Source organism: Aythya marila (genome assembly GCF_965140915.1).
Source record: "Aythya marila genome assembly, chromosome: 3".
Classification (NCBI taxonomy): domain Eukaryota; kingdom Metazoa; phylum Chordata; class Aves; order Anseriformes; family Anatidae; genus Aythya; species Aythya marila.
The window spans coordinates 102,408,444-102,430,806 of NC_139044.1; the positions used below are offsets into that span (position 1 = coordinate 102,408,444).

At 41.5% G+C, this 22,363-nt stretch overlaps 1 protein-coding gene across 4 annotated transcripts in view; it reads left to right on the plus strand.

Annotated features, from left to right (window-relative positions):
• Positions 1-22,363, plus strand: part of RNF144A (ring finger protein 144A) — a 62,677-nt gene that overhangs the window by 25,473 nt on the left and 14,841 nt on the right. For all 4 annotated transcript variants that reach the window (XM_082756143.1, XM_082756142.1, XM_082756144.1 and 1 more), the window contains one exon: positions 10,623-10,768. In XM_082756143.1, coding sequence (XP_082612269.1) covers positions 10,634-10,768 — 135 coding nt within the window. In that variant the 5' untranslated portion in view covers positions 10,623-10,633. The remainder of the gene's footprint in view (positions 1-10,622; positions 10,769-22,363) is intronic.

A 22,363-nucleotide genomic window follows, 5' to 3' on the forward strand; every position in this document is an offset into this window, starting at 1 on the left:
GGGCAATGTGAGTGACAGGTCTGTGTCCACCCATGTGCAGGCTGAGTGTTACGTCGGGACATGATTAGGAGAAATGAGTTGGAAGATGCAGTTCTGTAATGTGCAAATGTGATATTAAGTGGACACAATCTCTCTCTGAAGGCCTTCAAAATTGCCTACTTAAACAATGAAAGGCAAGCTGTGTAGGCAATTATTTTTGAAAACCTCCTTCCTCAGGCGCCAACAATGAAGTGACTGTCTTTAGACTGAGTCTCATCCTCCTCACGCTTAAGCCTAGTATGTCACGCTGACACGATAAAAGTTATGTATGCCATAACATCCAATTCAAATCCACTGCATTCTGTATCATCTGATGACTGAAAGTACAGTTCTGGGACACTGATATGGTACAGTGGAAGCTGTTAGTTCTACAAAGAAGCTGTCCAACTTCTAGCTATGGTTGGTGCTTTTAGATGTGGTTTTGAAAAAAGTAATTTTCCAGATAGCATTAAGTAATTATTGCATGGAATGTTTCCACGAAGATTTCCTCTTTCTATAAAGAATCATTCTCTTTTCTTGTATTTCAGCCATGTTTTCATATTAGCCCCATTGACTGTACGTGCTCTGTTGGGTCTTCTGCCACTTACTATTAGTGGAAGTGAGCTCTTCACAATATGGGAAAACTCCCCGCTAATCTCTAAGGGGCAGAACTGAGTCATGAGTCTGGGAACTTGCTGTCAGCACTGGGAGCTCTGGAAATGCTGTATCTTATGAATATCTAACTGGAACTTAGTTATTGTTCAGTCAGAAAAAAAAACAAGATAGTTGTAGGTAAGTTAACCAGACTCCATTCCACTCTGAATGCAGTTTTCAGCTACAGGCTTATCTGCTTTAAAGCACAATTGTAGTGTATGTGGGGATGGTACTTTGTATGTGTTGAGCTGTTGTTAAAACCCAAGTTCCACTGTTAATATACAAGTGACAGACAATAAGTGTTTTCAGTGTTCTTTTTTTCATTCCCAAGTAATTTGTTTCTTCATCTGAGACTTGTGCAGCACTGGGCAGTGCACCAAGCATGCATTTTGCCATAGTTACAAGAAAAAAGACAATTCTGATTTTCTGTTTTTGGTGGAAACAAGAGAATTGCTCAGCCAGTCTCACTGAGTGTCTCAACTAGGGCTCCACTCCCCTTGCTCATATTTGCATTTTCCCAGTAATTTCACACATCTTTAAATGTGGTTTCTAGCTTTAAGTTTCCAAGGCTTTTCTCTTCCCTTCCCTTCCATCCCCCGCCAACTGAGGAAGAAACCCACAGAGTTCAAGCTTGGTTTGATTCGGGCTTTGTGTAAACATAGCTGTTACTTTTCTAGGGGAGTCAGCTGTGGAGAAGAAAATCCTTGTGGTATGTTAAAGTTTCAACTGCTTCTTGCTGATTTATTGTTATTGTGGAGACAGCTCAAAGAAAGCACTAATTCATCAGTTCCTTGTAAGCAGAGGAGGGAAAGAATAGGAGGAAGTGAGAAAAGGGGTGGAGGGGGAAAGAGTTGGGGGGAACAGAAAAATGAAAACATGGGAAAATGATAGGGGTGGGAGGAAAGGCAAAGAGAAGCGGTTGGCTTTGACTGGGTGGTTTATGAGTTTCTGGAAAATAATAAAATGAGATGTAACCCTAGAAAGCAGTAGAATAGTCTGTACTCTTGTTATTACTGTTGCCTTCAAAAGCTATAAAATAATTCAGATTTCTCACTGCCGGTTAGTGTCCTAAGGATTGTGCAATTGTGAGTTGCATGCCTAGGTTGCAATTGCTTTTGGTTAGAACTAGTCTTTTTTTCATCTTACCTCACTTCTAGACCTCTTGGAGGTGAAGTCTCATTGGTTTGCCCCAGACTCCTTTCATTTTGGGTGATTTCAGCCCAGCAACAGGGCAAGGCCTGTGGGTGAGAATTGTCCTAAGATTTAAAGTATTTTAAATGCAGGTGTCTACTGGGTTGCCTTCACTAGTAGTATAGTTGTAGCCAGTACAGCCAGCGGCACTGCTAACATAAGTCAGCACAGACAGAATCAGGCACCCACAGCCCGTGCCTATAATGGGAGCTTAGATAGCTGGAAAACATACTAGTATTTTCACTTCACTATGTTAATATGGAACAGGTCTTAACTGCATGCAGAGCTGCCTTTTGTGGCTGAGTGCTAGCTTCGTATACCTCCATGTACCCATGCATGAATTATGTTAACAAAAGTGGAGCCTACAAGATGCAGAATACTCTAAATCTAAACTTAGTAACCATCTGCTTTCTTTCAGTATAAGCAAGATCTGTAAGTATTCAGTCAGGAAAATGAGTTGAACTGTTTCTGATTTTGTCTTCTGATAAGCAAAAAAGTCAACAGGATGTTGGTCTTACACTCTGAATGTCTCCTGGTTGTTGCCAGCATCTGTTGAAATGATTATATATATCGCAATTCCTTTAAACAATGATACTGCTTTAGTTCTTGTCAACTGTCAGCGGGGAGGGAGTTTTTATTCTGAATTCCCATCTTTCTCTGGTCACGATGCTTATAAATTGTTCCAATCTGTTTGATCTCAGTCAGACTATCTCAATCATGTAGCCTTTGTTCAGGTTTGTTGAAACCTGGGGAGAAGGTGAACAACAGTGTGTATAGCACCACTATCAATACGGAGAAAATCTTTCTTATTTCCTAGATTCTCTGTGCAGTGATTTTTCTAACCCTAGAATCGTTAAGGTTGGAAAAGACCTCCAAGAACATCTGGTCCAACCATCCCCCTACCACCAATGTCACCTACTAAACTATGTCCCTAAGCACCACGTCCAACCTTTCCTTAAATAGCCCCAGGCACGATGACTCCACAACGTCCCTGGGCAACACCTTCCAGTGCCTAACTATGCTTTCTGAGGAGAAATTTCTCCTAATTGCCAATTTAAATACCAAATACTAAATTTAGGTAAATACTCAAAGAATTTAGGCACTTCAGCCGTTAATGATTTAATGACTGGTCTTCCATGCCTTTGACATAAGACTTGGTTGTTGCCACAACAATTTATAGGTTGTAACTTGATCTTGGCTGTAGTATTCAAAGGCAGCGGCTCATGGCATTAAAGTGGTATTAGAAAACAGATGGGAGTTCTTAATGAGGGCCTAATGGGTCCGTGACTTAAAGCAAACAAATGAGATGGCCAGGCTCATTTTCTCCAGAGCAAAATGTTTGTTGCCAGTTTCAGATCCAGGTGACGTACCTATGCTACTGTGTCAAGGCTTTCCCTTTCTATTAGGGGGAGATTTTCCTCCTCAGGGTGGAGGAAGACACTTAAAATACACATTGTCTTTGCTTAGCTGTTTCAAATGGTCTTGAGGCATTGTCTCTGCTGAGATAGTGCCCAGAGCAGAGGGTCTGTGACTTCCGTCCTGGGAGATGAGATGGTGCAAGGACATCCAAGCTCTGTCCTGAGGTGCTCTACTGCCCCAGGACTCCTATATGCTTTTGGATAGCAAACATCAACAAGATAAATGAATTCTGAGCAATGTTCCTTAATATTATGACCTCTCTGTCCTTTTGTTTATGTCATCTTTTTATAAAAGACATTTGGGATATTCAGTGTTGGGGACATATTACACTTCAGTTGTTATTGTACTGTGTATGACAAAGTACACTTCTGGGAACAGGGAGGGGAAAAGATCCTTTTATCTCTGTTTCTGCTGTCTTTCTTCTCACCCCTTTTTTCTTTTCATAAAATACAGTTTTTTTTTTTCCCCACACCTTTGAATTTTGCAGCTCATCCCCTTCTTTTCCCTGACCACAATTTCTTTCAGATGGAATCCAGTGATTTTTTTTCCTTTGAAATATTTTCACCACTGTGTATGGGGTCTGAATAACAGACACACCCAGTTTATTTCAGGTTGTTGCTGCTTGGTAGTGCTTTGAGAAGCCACAGCAACACCAGAGCTGGTGACAAACAGAGGAAGATGCAAGGTCAGAAAATTCTTTGCCTCTATCACATGCAGAAGCTGTATTTTTCAAGATAGATGTTAGGCTCTTGCACTCTGAGGCACTTCTGTGTCTCAGCTTGCACGTGGCTATCTTTTAGACAGAAGATGAAGTTCTGGGATGTCTATTTGTAGTATTCTCTAGAAGTCAAAGCTTATAAAGATTTGTTTTCTTTGTTTGTCTTTATAATGTCTATTTCTCTACACCCACACATGCATTTGATAGGCAACACTTGATATACATCCGTAGATCTACAAGTTGTCTGATACCTTTATAATACTTAAAACTTTTTATGGTCTGTGGCATAATCAAACGCAGTTGTTAATTTTTTCATTGTTTTATGCCTTACAATATGACATCTAATTAGTCAGTAAAAGCAGGGGAAAAAAAAAGTCAGCTGGTTGAGCAAAGATTATTTTTTTTGAATTGCCCGCTAACTCAGTGACATTTTCCAGGAGTAGTTCAGTATATTTTTGCACTCTTGGTGCTATTGTTCAATAGTATTTTTCACTAGTGACAACCATCCTGGTCTTTGTCATTTTTCTTGGACATTGGCGTGTCTGGAATATTTATTTTTATATTTTATGTATATACTGTAGTATGCATATACATATATAAGAATGTAAAATATGTTTTATGTTTGTCAGAAAGGTAAAACAAACACACTCAGTTGCTATTTGTGCGGTGGATCTCAGTCCCTAGAAAAGTTCACTTCAGTTACAACTTGATCCAGAAGGTTTCCCACATGCTCTGTTGGCTGGGAAACTGAAATTGCCGACAGTGCTCTAAGGTTTTACATAGTCTGTCTTTTCTGGGCTCAGGCCATAGCGTAGCTTGAAGATGAGAATAGAGATGGTAAGCTTAAAGTTGATAGGTAGCCAGTGTAAGGAATAGAGGCCATAAAATCATAGAATATCCTGAATTGGAAGGGACCCACAAGGATCATTGAGTCCAATTCCTGACTACACAGAGGACCACCCCAAAATTAGGCTTTGTGCAAATACTTCTCGAACTCCAGCAGGCTTGCTGCTGTGACCACTGCTCTGGGGAGCATGTTGCAGTGCATGACCACTCTCTCAGTGAAGAAACTTTCCTAACATCCAACTTGAACCTTCCATCACAGCTCTATGCCATTTTCCTGGGTCCTGTCGCTGTCCCCAGAGGGCAGAGCTCCGCGCCTGCCCCTCCACTCCCCTTGTGCTGCAGGCCGCTATGAGGCCTCCCCTCGGCCTGCTTTGCTCTGGGCTGAGCAAACCAAGTGATTTCAGCTGCCCCTCATGTGTCTTGCTCTCTGGACCCTTCCCAGTCTTTGTAGCTCTTCTTTGAACACTCTAATAGTTTTCTTTCTTATATTGAGGTAAAACTGTTAAGAGTGTCCAAAGGTCAGGTTTGAGGATTTCACAATACACTATGCATTGACAAGATGTTCTGTACAAGTTGGGGCTTCTTACGTGTTGAAAAGTTATGTCATAGTGTATCACTAAAAGGACAAAAGATATCCATGGGATGTGCCCAGTAAATTGTGGATCAGATTTAAGAGTGAACCTTAAGAGTTAAGAAGGCATTTGGCAGGACCTAAGAGTTCAAGGAATGTAGGCAACAAACCTCTGGAAGCTGGTCATCTCTAAACATCTGTGCAATTCTTCTGTGTGTTGGTTTGCCTGACATCAGGTGGAGAGAATTATTCTCTACCTCCTGTGCTCTTTATTAGGATTAAGATTTAGAGGCAGACAGTTAATGCAGTGGTAGACACCAGTAAGTAACTGGAATTGATAAGAGGGCCACTAATTCGTCCTGTTTACTTTTATTATCATAAAATCATAGTGGGTGAATTTGGCCTTATCAGAAAGCCATTATTCAGTTTCTTTATGTAACTGTCAACATTAACAAAAAATATTTAGTAATTAGTTGATTCTGTCATGAGGGTTTCCTCCGTATTTTCCTAGCTATATAATCCTACTGAGTATCCTTGGAAAAGGGAAGGAACAGAAAATAAGAAGCTCAAAGCCTGTGAGGAAGAAACAACTCCAACTTGCAGGACCCTTGCTCGACACCCTCAGCCACCAACCTCTCTCATGTCAACTAGTTTCTGCTCCCTTGTAGGCATTCATGGGCAGTGAGGTATAGTTGTGGCTACGTCGGGAGGCTCAGAATTATTTAGGTCCCAGAGTCAAAATATTCACTTAACAGATGTGGCTTCAGTGCTGGTTCCAGACTGCCTTGCTACAGATGGTTTCACGTCAGAAATGAGTGTTTTTTTTCCACCGAAGTAAAATATTCAGAGAAACTGTACTATAGCAGATGTTTGATTCTTCCTAGCAAGAAGTATAGCCTGGATTATGTTAACTGGAGTTATTTTGTTTTGACAAAGAAGGGCAATAGGAATGAGATCCATTTTTAAATCCTATTTAAATCCTTTCCTTTGACTTCTGAAAGAGCTGTTTTTCATCATGCTGCCAGTAAATTCAGTTAAGATTAAGATAAAACCTAAAAGCAGGTGACTTTAAGTGTACATGACTAACTGTCTTAATTTAGAAATTAAGCCCATCCCTGATCTAAAGCTTAAACTTAAATTCTGTTGAAAGCTCTATTTTGAGTCTTGCTAGGTGAAAAAGACCCACCAACTAAAGCACACAGTGGATGACTATTTTATTCATCTGTATTCTCTAGTCAGTTTTTTTCTCACCTAGCCGGTCATGTATCTGTGAAGTGTTAACTTGATGCAATTGCAACTTAACTCTACAGTGCCATGAAATATTTGACTCAACAGTGCAATAAAAATCCATATGGTTTTATAACTTGTCAAATAACTTGCATGGAAGAAAATGTTGTATTGTCTTTGCTTTCACAAAATTTTTCACAGAAATTTATACATTATTTCTGTTTCACAGTTTTCATTAACTTTTTTTTTTTTTTTTTTTTTTTACTCTTGGAAAGAATAAATTGTTCTGCTCTTGGCTTATCAAAGATCAAATCTTTAATTTGTTCTCACTTAACAGTGTAGTCCGTAGGTGGCCAAAACCTAAGGAATTTCAGGTCAGGAATCCAGTTTATCTTCACTTAAGTCATTCATTATTTTTCTGCACAATAATTAAACAATTGTTTCCCTTCTGTACACATCTTACAGATGGAACAACAGACACTTCAAATAAGCTAATGTGTTACAGCAACAAGATTGAAGTTGTTTCTATATTTTTATGCAATGATTCCCCTTTCCTGTGGACGTATGCATGGCTGCAGAATAAAATTGTCATTATACAGGTTGCTGTCTATTTATGAAAAGAAAGCTCTGAACAAAAGATTACATCAGCTGTTTCCTGTGACTACTGTTCCCTGCTTTTTGGGATGCTGTTGTAGAAAATCCCACTCATTCAGGAGTGGGATTGGATTGTAGCTATACCTTTATTAGCTATATTTTCAAAGGCCTACTAGCAGATGCTCAAAACTTTCTAATGGCTGGTGCTGGAACTGGTGTTCTTAAGCATGAAGGCACTCCAGTGTATATTTTTCAACGTCTTGTTCCTCTATAGCTCCTTTCAGTTGCTCTCTCTTTCTCCTTGCTGTTACTTTACATCATTCTCCTGAAACACTGCACATCACTAGAAAGCATGAGAATACAACCTAAAGCTATAAAAAACATGGGTATGGAACATTAGGAGTCTTTATCTTTTATCAAAATTATCTATTTTGACTGGAGATGATTTCTCTTCTGTGAATTTTTTTTTTTTACCTAAAATATATGAATTATCCCTAATATAGACACATCTATATTAGTCATCATGATGTAAACACAGAAGCTTGTTACTTAGTTATGACAGTAAGCCAGATGATCATGAAGCAAGATAAAATCTCTTGCTTTGGAAAACTTAGTGTTTGGAAAGTCTTAGTGTTCCTTTACAGGGATGTCCAACAAAGATGCTCTGCTGGAACGTGATAGCTTTGCATGTCTTTTCCAATGCTAAGTGGCAGATCTCTTGACCCTCACTCTAATGTTACCAGTGACAGTAATTTCCCTCTCCCCCCCAGCCTTGCAAATGAATGTAAGATTTCATTATTAAAAGCAAAGACTATTTTTAATGTAGATTTAGCAAATCTAAAAGCCTGTGCTCTGCTCCCGTTTGATGCTGTGGTCATGTTTTGCTTTATCACCATGGCTGAGTTGAAGTCATGGATTACATGCCAACTCTATCGGGTAGCCAATTTCTGCTGGCCCACAGGATGCCACCTTGAAAGAAGTTGCACTTTGCTTCATTCTTGCCTTGCCAGAGAAGACAAAAAAAGAAATGTTTCCCATTGGGATGTAATTGCACTGTAGATGTGCTGCAAAAAAATGAATTACCACAGTGATACCGGTAAGCTTCTGTCAGAAGTCCTAGGGAACAGGGAACAAGTGTAAGACTTGGAACCAAAAGGTTAATACTTTCCCCTATATCATCACCTAATTACAGATATTAAATAAGCATAAAGCTTCTTTTGGATGGATTTCATTGTATATTTGGAAAGCGTTTAGTCTGAATTGTGTTAGATTTTACATCCTTGCCATAATGCTTGCTAGTAGTTTGGTCTGCCTGACACTTCTAAGTGCACCTGTAACTTATATTTATCTCTCTTCATTGTTCATCTGCTGGTTTCATCTACTTGCTGCAATAAGCAACAGATGTGCAATAAACTGGGCAGGATGAGCAAAGGACACTCGAGCTAATAGAAAACAGTCGGGTTGGGTGTGTTTGATCATTGCTTCTCAAATACTTCATAAGTCTTTCTGTAAATGTCAGATATACCAGAGCTGGGAAGAATAAAAAAAAATTAGCTGGTATTTTGTGTTAAATTAAAAAGTAGTGGGAATTGACAATAAAGCAGCAGTCTAATAGCCTCCAAAAGCTTAGGCTTTAATTTGTATCATGTTGGACTTTCATGTTAAAGTCTCAGAAAAGGCTGCACAGCGCTATTCTTATTTTGTGACCTGGAGCCATTATTCGTGTGCTGTTCTGCAGGACTATTTTATCTGTTTCCTTCAAAACTGGGGATTTTATGGGTGTTTTCAGAGAAAGGGATCCAGAGCATCCCTGGATATAGAGTTGTTTAATTTTTCATCTATTTCCCTTTCTTCCCCGATGGCTGCGCTAGAAAGAAATGCAGTTAGGCTCTGATTTTCTGGTGTCCTTGATGTACTTTTTAAGGGGCATATTCCAGTGGGTTAGACTGAATGGAGGGCTATTGTAAAATCTCCCCTTTGTTTCAGAGAATTTAGAGATCTTGGTGGAGTGATGTCCACAATGAATTAAATAACAAAGACTCAGACTTCACAACACTTCTTTGAACTCTCCATGTGATTTGTTTGGGGACAAGCAGCCATCTTCTACTGAATATCTACCTAAACCTCATCTACAAGACAAGTCATATTTGTTGCAATTCTGGAAGACTTAGGAAGTTCACAGATAATAAGGCTTAGATATTGCAGCTCATGTCAGTGCCAAAGGTGGGGGTGGGAGCTGTGGTGGGGGAAGGGAAAGCAAACGTCGGGGAGGGAAAGGTGTGATCATAGTTGGGCTGCTGTAACCTCCTGTGTGGGGAAAGGTAAGAAAACAGCCAATTGGGGAAAGGGGGTGGTGAGGTAATGTGGACCTCATAGCAGTCTTTGGATGTGAATTTCCCACTTCTGGAAGGTCAATGTCACTGTGACAATTACAATACTAGTAAATAATCACATTAAGATTGGATATGCTACATAAGTTACCCTAGTTGTTTGTGGGAGTGTTTTTTGTTTTGCTTTTTCTCCCCCACATGTGTAACTTATAAATTATCTTTCTTTGTGATAATACATTTGGTATGTGTGAGGTTATTTTCCTTCTCCTTAGTCATTTGACAACTCTCCATCTGGACCCAGAAGCCTAGGATAAAGATGCTCTGCTTAGTCCTATCCTATTGCTGTCTTGAGGGTGATATAAAAGTATTATAGCCTTTTTTTATAGCACATTTTTGTGTTATTTGTCCCGGTTGTTTGTTGCTGCAACAAAGCTGTGCATTCGGCATAGAGCAAGCATTGAGAGAGGAATGCAGGCAAAGAAATGCTGAGGATGCTCAGAATATCCATCGTTCTTTCTAAAATTAACTTAGCAAACTGATCAATCTGTCATGCTCTTAGGAGCAAAAATATCTGGCTCTGTGAGCTGCAATACCATCAGACTGGAAAAGGGTCATAATGGATGCTTGGCTTATGGAAGACACCTAACAAATCTTGCCTGGGTAGCTAGAAGGGGGGAGATTAAGGAATGTATTTTAAGCAATGGGTAATCAATGTCAGTGAAAGCAAGCTAGAGCTGAAAATAACAAGAATTGGGTATGAAATTTTATGTACGTAATGTCAGAGACAAGTCTGTGACCTAAGGATGTGTCCTGATGTCTCCTGATATTTTGTCAGTGCATAGCACAGCTTTTTCCTTCTGCTTGCTGCATGTGTGCTCTGTTAGGCAGGAGATATATAGCCTATTTTAAGTGCCAACACTGCCCAATTAACCATCACTACTCTATATTTTTTTTATTTTTACCAAATAGCTAGCAGGCAGCAACTGATGATGGGGTTTGCAGTGGCAGAAAAGTGGAACTGATGAAGTATCTTGACTTTTGCTCTGTTTTTCAGACTGCTCTGCAATGACTACAGCAAGATATAGGCCTACCTGGGACTTGGTACTTGACCCACTAGTGTCCTGTAAGCTCTGCCTTGGTGAATATCCCGTGGAGCAGATGACAACAATAGCACAATGCCAATGCATCTTCTGTACCCTGGTGAGTTTGCTAATTTTATTTATTTATTTATTAGGCATAGCAAACAATGCACAATTCTTAACTGCAGAAATTATATGTGTTTCTGCTGAGTCAGTTTCACCCAAGTGTTGATGCGGCACTGGACATGAATACTGTTGCTATGTGCTTGACATAAATACCAGTGAATTGACTTTTCTGTTTTCCTGTTTTTTTGCTTTTGTTTAAAACAAACAAAAAAAGACTCAGCAATTTAGTATACCGCTGTTTACAGCTATGTTCTTATGCTCACGTTTCCTTTGCCTGTTTATCTGTCTGCAACTTGGATTTTTTCAAGCCATGAACTTGCTTGTTACTAGAAAAATAATATATTAATGATTTTAAATTCATTGCATAATGTTATAATTTCATAACATTATTTTTTACTACTATGTTGCACAAGTACATGCAACTGTACTTGTCAGGAGTTGGCAGGGCTGATAGATAGGGCTTTAAACTAGAGTCGAAGGGGGAAGGGGCTAAAACCAGGCACGCCGGTGAAGACCTAAGGGATGGTACGCTAGAATCAGAGGGGCTGTGTGCCAGTGAGGTCCTTCGGTCAGATCCACAAGGTGCTGAGTGTAATGAGACGCACCTGAAGTGCTTCTACACGAACGCACGCAATATGAGGAATAAAATGGATGAGCTAGAAGTCCTGGCCCAGTCCCGCAACTACGACATCATCGGCATAAGTGAAACCTGGTGGGATGAGTCCTGTGACTGGGGTGTTGCGATAGATGGTTACAAGCTCTTCAGGAGGGACAGGCAGGGTAGGCAAGGTGGTGGGGTGGCGATGTATGTGAAGCAGGGGCTGGACTGTGTGGAACTTCAGGTCGGCAATGGCAAAGTTGAGAGCCTCTGGGTAAGGATCAAGGGACGAACGAATAAAGGGGATGTCATTGTGGGAGTCTATTACAGACCGCCTGGCCAGGACGATAGCGCCGATAAATTATTCTTTACAGAACTAAGAGAGGCCTCGAGATTAACTCCCCTTGTCCTTATGGGGGACTTCAACTTGCCAGACGTTAACTGGGAGTGCCACACGGCTGGCACGAGCAAGTCCAGGAGGTTCATGAAGCACCTAGATGATAACTTCTTGGTGCAGGTGCTAACGGAGCCAACTAGGAAAGGTGCCCTCCTAGACCTGTTGCTAGAAAACAGAGAGGGTCTGGTGGGAGATGTGGTGATTGGTGGCCGCCTCGGTCATAGCGACCATGAAGTGGTTGAGTTCAAAATTTATGGTGACAGAAGGAAAAGTGCCACCAAAACCTCATCCCTAGATATGGGGAAAGCGGACTTCAGGCTGCTCAGGGAACTAGTCAGCAAGGTCCCCTGGGAAACTGCTCTTGAAGGCCTCGATGTCCACCAGTGCTGGTCACTCTTTAAGCGATGCCTCCTAGAAGCACAAGATCAGGCAATTCCTAAATATCGCAAGTCAGGCAGGCGGGGCAGGAGGCCGGCGTGGCTGACCAGGAACATTCTAATGGAGATTAGGCGGAAATAGAGAGTGTTTCGCTGCTGGAAGGAGGGCCAGGCGTCATGGAAAGAATACAGGGATGCTGTTCGTGTTTGTAGGGAGAAAGTTCGAGTGGCCAAAGCACAGCTAGAGTTGAAGCTGGCTGTGTCTGTGAGAGAAAATAAAAAGGGTTTTTTTAGATATGTAAATGGAAAAAGGAGAACTAAAGAATACATAGGGCCGCTCCTTGATAGGGAAGGTCTCCTCACAGACGATGACATAGGCAAAGCAGAGACGCTTAACGCCTTCTTTGCCTCTGTCTTCAATGCCGATGATGGGCTTCGGGACCCAGGGTGCCCTGAGCTGGAGGACCGGGACGGTGGGGATGACAAACTCCCAACTGACCCTGAACGTGTGCGGGATTTTCTACTCCACCTGGACCCCTACAAGTCCATGGGTCCGGATGGGATTCATCCCCAGGTGCTGAAAGAGCTGGCGGACGTCATCGCGGAACCTCTTTCAATTATTTTTCAACGATCCTGGGAATTTGGAGAGGTCCCGGTAGACTAGAAGCTGGCAAATGTTGTGCCGATTTTCAAGAAGGGTCAGAAAGAAGACCCTAGCAATTACAGGCCTGTCAGTCTCACGTCAGTGCCTGGTAAAATCATGGAGAAGTTGGTTCTCGAACTTATTGAGGCGCACCTGGGGGACAAAGCAGTCATTGGTCCCAGCCAGCATGGGTTTGTGAAGGGTAGGTCCTGCCTAACTAACCTGATTTCCTTTTACGATAAGATCACCCGTATGGTGGACCAAGGGAAACCAGCTGATGTGATTTTTTTGGACTTCAGCAAGGCTTTTGACACGGTTTCCCATAGGATCCTACTGGACAAAATGTCCACCATACAGCTAAATAAAAACATCATACGATGGGTGAGCAATTGGCTAACGGGCAGGGCCCAAAGGGTTATGGTAAATGGGGCTGTGTCAGGCTGGCGGGCGGTCACCAGTGGGGTCCCTCAAGGCTCCATTTTAGGGCCGGTACTTTTCAATATTTTTATAAACGATCTGGATGTAGGAATAGAGGGTATTTTGAGCAAGTTTGCTGATGACACCAAACTTGGAGGAGTTGTGGACTCAAATGAGGGCGTAAAAGGATCTGGACAGGTTGGAGAGCTGGGCGATCACCAACCGCATGAAGTTCAATAAGAGCAAGTGCCGGGTCCTGCACCTGGGACGGGGAAACCCTGGCTGCACGTACAGACTGGGCGATGAGACGCTGGAGAGCAGCCTAGAAGAGAGGGATCTGGGGGTCGTGGTAGACAGCAAGTTGAATATGAGCCAGCTGTGTGCCCTGGCAGCCAGGAGGGCCAACCGTGTCCTGGGGTGCATCGAGCACGGCATCGCTAGTAGGTCAAGGGAGGTGATTGTCCCGCTCTACTCTGCGCTGGTGCGGCCTCACCTCGAGTACTGTGTGCAGTTCTGGGCACCACAGTATAAAAAGGACATGAAACTGTTGGAGAGTGTCCAGAGGAGGGCTACGAAGATGGTGAAAGGCCTGGAGGGGAAGACGTACGAGTAACGGCTGAGGTCACTGGGCCTGTTCAGCCTGGAGAAGAGGAGGCTGAGGGGAGACCTCATCGCAGTCTACAACTTCCTCGTAAGGGGGTGTCGAGAGGCAGGAGACCTTTTCTCCATTAACAGCAGTGACAGGACCCTCGGGAACGGGGTTAAGCTGAGGCAGGGGAAATTTAGGCTGGACATCAGGAGGGGATTCTTCACAGAGAGGGTGGTTGCACACTGGAACAGGCTCCCCAGGGAAGTGGTCACTGCACCGAGCCTGTCTGAATTTAAGAAGAGATTGGACTGTGCACTTAGTCACATGGTCTGAACTTTTGGGTAGACCTGTGCGGTGTCAAGAGTTGGACTTGATGATCCTTAAGGGTCCCTTCCAACTCAGGATATTCTATGATTCTATGCCTGGAATAGCATGAACCTTGGCTTTTGAGTAGAAAACAAATGTGAACACAAGTGTAGTGTACAATAAGGGTCATCCTTATGGTAAATTGGTATTGCTAGTTAATGGACAGAGAAACAAAAGTAATAAGTAGTTTTATTTCCACTTATATTGGTTTGAAATGAAAATGGTAGATCCTTTAATTTTGCAATGGCTACAAGTACACCAAAAACCTTGTAACGATTCAGCAGTGGAAAGTAACTTCTAACAGCTTTTTTCTAATGTTGATGTAAGTGATAATACTTCTAAGTGATCTTTTTTCTTTTTTTCTTCTAGAAATATTACCTTTTTTTAAAATGCATTTTTTTTCTGATGGTTATTGAGAAGGAAGGTATAGGGGATTACCAACTAAATGGAGAGCTCCTTTTTGTTGCTGTGTGAAAATAACAAAAAAGATGCAATTCAAACAGCTTAGCTTCTAATACATGCAATATTCCAAGAAGTTCAACTTGTCACAAACAACTTTAATGTTCCATGGGAAAAGATACAGTGAATACACAGGCAGGTAAACAGTCTTGTTGCAAATGCTATCTGTCCAATTAAATAGTAAGCATTGCTTCATTATGCACTTTGAAAGGAGTGTTTACTCAAGCATGCAAAAGCATATAAAATAATAGGCTTCACGAAAAAAAAACAGAATAGCAGGCTTCATACTCTTTACTGCACAATGTAAGTTCTCATACTTAAAACTGGGTTTTCTGCATCTCTCCATGTTACCTGGATCTAGACGATATCTTAATTTCACTCTTTTAGTAACCCTTAAGTGATAGCAGCAATAACCCTTAAGCGATAGCAGTAAGACTGCATTACCAGATGCCTCTTCCTCCCCACTTTGTTGCTTCTAATGCTCCCTGCCATCCCTTACCTTCCATTTCTTTTTGGTGGAACCATGCTTACATCTTTCAAAATGGCAGTAAGAGTAACCTGTTACAGATACTAAAAACGATGTTGTAGCCTTCACTGATAACCTGTTATAAGTAAGCTTATCATGGTGGCAGTAGTTTCTTGTCTCCACCTTCTGTTCAGCTGGCATCATGAGTCCATTTTTTAACACCCATATTTGATTGTATTGAATAATTCATTTAGCTTTGACCTCCTTAAGAGAACCAACACATCTCTCTTGTCTCAGGATTTGTATGACATCTATGTTAGAGTGCCCTCAAAAGCTTACTTGCCCTGAAATTTTCTCGTGAAGTAACATGAAAGTAAAATTGCCTTTGCTTTCACTGACTGGAGGTAGGGAAGGAAATGAGAATCTGTCTCAGTCATTTGAAGGGGTAGACTATAAATCTGTGGTAGCCCAGGAATTCAGCATGACTGAACCTTAACTCCTCAATCTCTACCTTGTGGACAGGTTAATAAATTGCCTAAGGAAATACTCCCGAAATGAGTGAGGCTAAAGACTGTTTAACACATGGTGAAGGATGAGTTTGCTGGCTGTGCATGGATTCCTCCAGTGGTGATATTGCATGTTTTTGGAAACTTGATGTTTCTGGAAGTCATCATTGCAGTCTTCACTATGAATTGCTGTTTTGTAAACAGCCAAATCAGTTACCAAACGTGAAAAAAATCCTTTTGACTTGAGACTTTGGATGAAATCTACATACAGTGGATTCAATACATTATACTAATTCAAGTGAGAGAGATTTGACCTGCAGGGATTTGATTTTGATGGATCAACTTATTTTATGTAAATATATAAAACTTTATTCTAACTTATTGCTTTTCTGTAAAAGATTGGAGATAAATGGTGACCTCTGCAATGATATGAGAGAGGGAAAAAAGAAAAATGGATGTCAGTTAAAAGTATGAAAACTATTTTTGCTACAGCTCTTGCTCCTGGCTCTAGCCCTTCAGTCTAAATCTCAGCAAGCTGAGACAGTGTTAGTATGTATTACAAAGAGATCTTTCAAGTGCAGTGCTACTGGTATGCAGACAGAATTTAGATCACCTTGCAGATTTCTCAATCCTATAATATTTCTGTCTGCAATCCTTTGCTCCTTTATAACCATAGAAGTACTGTGGTAAAGATCTCATGAAGGATTGTCTCTTCCCAACATTTATACAATAACACAAAATTGCTATTCAGAAAGTTAGAATGGGGGCACTGTTTCCTTCTGCTGCCTGGCGGAGCTGTGCATGGATTGAATAGAGCTGACTGCCACTCCTCTGCTAAGGCATAGAAGCTACAATTTCCCATCGTATTATTTTGCCAGTTGTGGCTATTAGTACAATACTCCATTATGGTTTTATTGTTATGATTGTTAATGCATACACAATGCTGTGAGCTCTCTCAGGTTTTGTCCATCTCATCCATTAGAAATATACCTCTTGTTGGACTGCTCAGTGTACCAGAAGAACAAAAGTCTAGAGAACAGAAAGGAAAACAAGCTATATGCAGTTGGCTTTTGTTTGATTGTTTTCTGAGTATTATCAAGGGACAAACTAATATCTCTGTCCTCTTGGATTCATGTCAACAAAAAGGGGAATCTTAAGCATGCTTTTAAAATTTTGGTCCAAAATGCTTCAGTGTCTTGCTTTCTATTAAGTCACTTTTTCTTACTAAGAGTTAGCACACATTAGGTAGCCTTAAATTTCAATACAGTGTGTGTCTTGGTAGTTGCTTGCCCCAGGAGAAGTAATAGATTGTTGCAAGTTTTGCTCAGAAAGCTTTTATAATGACACTCATCTCCTTATGTAAGGAAATGGAGAGTAAAGCAAACAGAATCACTTCTTTCTTTTTGTTAGACTTGTATTAGATCCTGCATCAAAATCCTTGAGTTATTAGCCCTTTGCCTGCTTTCTCGGGGGAAGCAAGAAGACAACAAGTTCAGTCCATTTGCTGCCTGAGGTTGTGACCATTTTATAATCTGATGACATTCTCCTGTCCTAAAGGACAGGATGTTCCCTTGGTGTGTTACAGATTGTATATGTGCTAATGTTACAACAGGTTTTTGTTCCATTTAATCAATTAGCTACTTGAGATCTGTTCAGTTTCCAGATTGTGTGTGTGTGCATGTATTGTATACAATTTAAAAATAAAGCATACAGATAATGCTAAATGTGTTGCAAGTACAGTGATGCTACTACTTTCTCAAGCCTGGCTAAGCTCTTCTTGACTTGATGTCAGACTGTTCAGATTCACTCGAGACTTTATACTGTGCTGATCATTCCAGTACCAATGGTTTCATTGCTTTCCTTTCTTACATTAATAAATAAATAAAAATCAGTCAAGTAGACGGGGAAACAACTAGCTAAAATAAATATGAAGTCTTTGAGAGAACTTACCTTCATTGATAGAAGAATCTATTTTGGTCACTCGTGCAATTCACCTTGCTACCAATAGAAAGGAGTGTAATTCAGATGTGAGATAAAGTCCTTCAATTAGAAAATAAACCAGCAAATCTTATATTAAGACCTACCTTCTGCTGCCTGTTAATTACTTCTTTTTGGCCAGCTGTAGATATGTGTATTATAGAATCATAGAATCATAGAATATCCTGAGTTGGAAGGGACCCTTAAGGATCATCAAGTCCAACTCTTGACACCGCACAGGTCTACCCAAAAGTTCAGACCATGTACCTAAGTTCACAGTCCAATCTCTTCTTAAATTCAGACAGGCTCGGTGCAGTGACCGCTTCCCTGGGGAGCCTGTTCCAGTGTGCAACCACCCTCTCTGTGAAGAACCCCCTCCTGACGTCCAGCCTAAATTTCCCCTGCCTCAGCTTAACCCCGTTCCCGAGGGTCCTGTCACTGGTGTTAATGGAGAAAAGGTCTCCTGCCTCTCGACACCCCCTTACGAGGAAGTTGTAGACTGTGATGAGGTCTCCCCTCAGCCTCCTCTTCTCCAGGCTGAACAGGCCCAGTGACCTCAGCCGTTACTCGTACGTCTTCCCCTCCAGGCCTTTCACCATCTTCGTAGCCCTCCTCTGGACACTCTCCAACAGTTTCATGTCCTTTTTATACTGTGGTGCCCAGAACTGCACGCAGTACTCGAGGTGAGGCCGCACCAGCGCAGAGTAGAGCGGGACAATCACCTCCCTTGACCTACTAGCGATGCCGTGCTCGATGCACCCCAGGACACGGTTGGCCCTCCTGGCTGCCAGGGCACACAGCTGGCTCATATTCAACTTGCTGTCTACCACGACCCCCAGATCCCTCTCTTCTAGGCTGCTCTCCAGCGTCTCATCGCCCAGTCTGTACATGCAGCCAGGGTTTCCCCGTCCCAGGTGCAGGACCCGGCACTTGCTCTTATTGAACTTCATGCGGTTGGTGATCGCCCAGCTCTCCAACCTGTCCAGATCCCTCTGTAAGGCCTTTACGCCCTCATTTGAGTCCACAACTCCTCCAAGTTTGGTGTCATCAGCAAACTTGCTCAAAATACCCTCTATTCCTACATCCAGATCGTTTATAAAAATATTGAAAAGTACCGGCCCTAAAATGGAGCCTTGAGGGACCCCACTGGTGACCGCCCGCCAGCCTGACGCAGCCCCATTTACCATAACCCTTTGGGCCCTGCCCGTTAGCCAATTGCTCACCCAGCTTTGCTGTATTAGGAATTAGCATTGCTATGCCAATTTTATCTGTTAGTAGATACTGATTCTTATCCACAGGCTCTGCCTGAAGCCATTGAGGCAGCTGTCTCATCTTCCCTTGTTCTTTAGGTGACCCCCTGCGTTTGGTTTAACTGATTTGAGTCTTTATCTAAGTGTATTCTATCTCAAGGAGCATGTCAGTGGGATAGTGACAGACTGTCCTGTTGTCACTGGTCCCCTTTAACCAGGATTACTGTGTCTGCCTAATCTTGACTCTACACATCTGCTTAATTCTAGTCATTTCTCAAACTAAGCTTCCACATAGGATGAAGACCTGAATGAAAGGGAAGACAGTACAATCAACAAGGCAATGTTATTAACCCGTCTGTAACTGGTAGTAGGCTTTTTTTTTTCTTGCTGCAATTGACTGGAAGTTTATAGAGCTTTGCTGGAAAGACAATAAAAAGAAAGGTTTACTTAATGCTCTCCCTCACTCCAAACGAAGTAGCTTCTGCTTTCCCCAGGGCAAGACAGACCAGGAGCAGAGTGGATGGGAGCTTGGCTGCCTTCCCTTTCCAGCCACCAAGATCCGCACAACTCACTTTGATACAGGAGGGAGGGGAAAAACAAATGGCTTGTGAGTTTTCTGTAGAACTCTGAGTAGTTTTCTAGCAGCTGTAATGTTTTCCTGTTTCCCACCAGCTTTTGGCAAAGCTTAGAGCTTGCTGCTTGTTCTCACTTCCCCCAGCCCTTAGCAGAGAACTGCTACCAGTCTGGGCACGATGGTGTCAGAGGTCACTGGTCTTTGCATAGTGATTCACATGGCAGTACAGGTTCTCACTCACAGGTGTTATAGTGTCAAAAACTCCCTGCTTCAATAAGAAACTGGCCCATTTGCAGAGTAATTAACATACAGTTGGGAACTGAAGAACCCTGAGTGAAAGCTGGGCTTGATCCAGAGCCTTTAGTTCTCCACTCTCCCATGTGTTGTTACTAAATGAGAGAAGCGTTAGTTGTCTTCATTGAGATGTGAGAATTATTTCTTTATTGTTTGGTTAATGTTTTGCATGTGAAAGTCAAAGGTTCTTTGTGCTCCCACTCAAAGTTATCCATTCTGTTCTGAAATTAAAAAATAACAAACAAAACCACAGCTTTCCTCATACAACTATATAGGGGAAGACTTTTTTGTTGTGTTTATATGTTATATGTGTGTCTATGTAAGTAAGTGCATTCAAAAAAGCAGTTCAAAGCATAGACCAGCTGTAAGTCTTCATTTCATTCCCTTTCTCAATTAAGAAATTCAACTGGAAACACACACTTGCATTTTTGGTTTATTTTGTTACTGCTGCTTGGTCCTGCTGGTGATCTTTCCCAGTCATCAATTTCTATGTCTCAGATAATATTAGCCTTATTCTAACAACATTTCTTGTGCTGAAGAAGTCAGTAGGGCTTCTCTTTAATGGATATTTCTCACTGGAAATACCTACATCTTAATGATGCATACATTTTTATCTTTTTTTCTTGCCTTCCCTTCATTTGTTGACTGGCCATATGGCGGCAAATTCCTGTACTCAGACTGGCACAGTTGTACGTTGATGCGGAGGGGTGGTGCACCCGTTCCTAACATGAATAACCTTAGAGTTGCTTGCATCAGTTGAGAAGGGTGTTCAGTGACTGCTGTGATATTACAGTGAACTGTCAAAGTACTTGGATAGAGGCAGAGCCAAAGCAGAAAAGTCTGCCCTGCTGTCCACAGGAAAAATCAGCAGCACTAACCACAGTGATATCTGTACCAAGGGAGTCTCTGCTGTGGGCTGGCTGTTTCACAGCCTGAGATTCTGCCAGCTGATGGGAGCACAAAGACTTTTATAGCTGAGGGAAGGATGCTCAGATGGTTTGTCCAGAGATGTGGAAGCATCCAGGTTGTATGCATCTTCTACAGCTAAGCTGCTGCTTGGCCATCATCCATGGGCAAGAAGATGTGACTGGATTTACGCTGAGAATATAAGCTGTAGCAGGGCTGCAGAGCAGCTGGGGCAGTCTTTGAAAACTGAGAATGCTGAGGGAAGAACAGGTGTGTACCTTTTGCAATCTGAACAAAAAAAATGTGTTTAAAAAGAGGCCAAATGTGCAGCAAGTAGAGGCAGGAACCCTATCCTAAACAGTTTTTTCAAATTACTTTTTACTTTGGAGATAAACATTTGGTGCCTGTGATGTTACCCACCTCTGGCCCTGGCCAAAGTCCTTTTTGCAGTGCATGTTTTCTTCCTTGCTGCATAGCAGGACAAGGTTGGGTACTAGGTATCTCCTGAGTGAATTTTTGTGTGCCTGTGTAGCGTGATTTTCGCCGCAGAAGAAAAACAAAAGATATAAAGAATAGCCCTGTGTAAGAATACTGTTATTGCTTTCAGATAGTAGATTTGAAGTACTATATATCAAGATAAGTGACTGTTTTCTCATCTGATTTATTAAGGATGATGAGTCAGCTACAGGATTAATAAAAAATTGGGTTTTGATAGTCAAGATTTCTTTGAAAGTAAATTCTTGGCTCTGAGAAAATGTCTAGGTAAGTGGTAATGATCTACTGAAGTTCAAAGTAGAATCTCAAACATTAGACATCTGTCTAGTGTACATCTGTCTCAGATCTAGATGGTTTGTGAGGTTGTGTATAGTTTGTGTTCTTGGATTTGGTCAGTAATAGCTGACAGTATATCTAATAAATAGGGAAAAAAAAGACTCCAACCATTGAGTGTATGCCTCAGGTCTTTGTGATTTAGTGTGCGTAGATGTCTTCCAGTAAATCACTTATCAACCAAATGGGATTAAGGTGGTACTAAAAAGCCAGATTGTAGATTTGCAGTGGAGAATTGTGCACAGGGGAACAACAGTGCAAGAGTATTTTGAAGCTGAGCCTGTGATTAAATAGGAATAGAGCTGAGCAGGATTATAACTACTGCTTTACAGGAGGAAAAAAAAAAAAAAAAAAAAAGACTGCATAGTAGGTTGGGAAGAAGCTTAAAAGCTCTCCAAGAAACCTACCACTTTTTCTTCTCTCACATGTTTTCTTTTCTAAGTATACTACTGAAATTTGGTGAAGTGTTTTTCTCTTTCCATAAAACACTGATTGAAAGCACCAGATAACCATTCCTGTTCCTTTTAGAAGGATGTATACAAATACTAAGGAAAGTAGCATATAGCAGTAATGGATGGCTACAGGAATTCCTACTCTTCAGGAATATGAAAGCCTCAGGCTCAAAAACCCTAAGCTATCATCCTTTCTTCCTCTCCAGAGACTATCCCAGCTGTAGGCTGTTTATTTTAGAGGAGTTTTTCTTCTTGAAACCATTCAGCTTTGCTTTCTAGAAAGACTTTCCACTTAGACAGTTTCATTTGGGGTAAAGCTCTCCTGTCCAGAGTGCGTTTGCTGTTGAGATAAAGGGAATGGTAGTGATACTCCAAGGGTATTGGCTGCCATCTGAGATACAGATACCCAAATTCTTCTTGATTTTTTTTTTGTTTTTATTTTTTGTAGCAAGAGATACTCATTCACTCATATGCATGCTACCCCTTCCTGT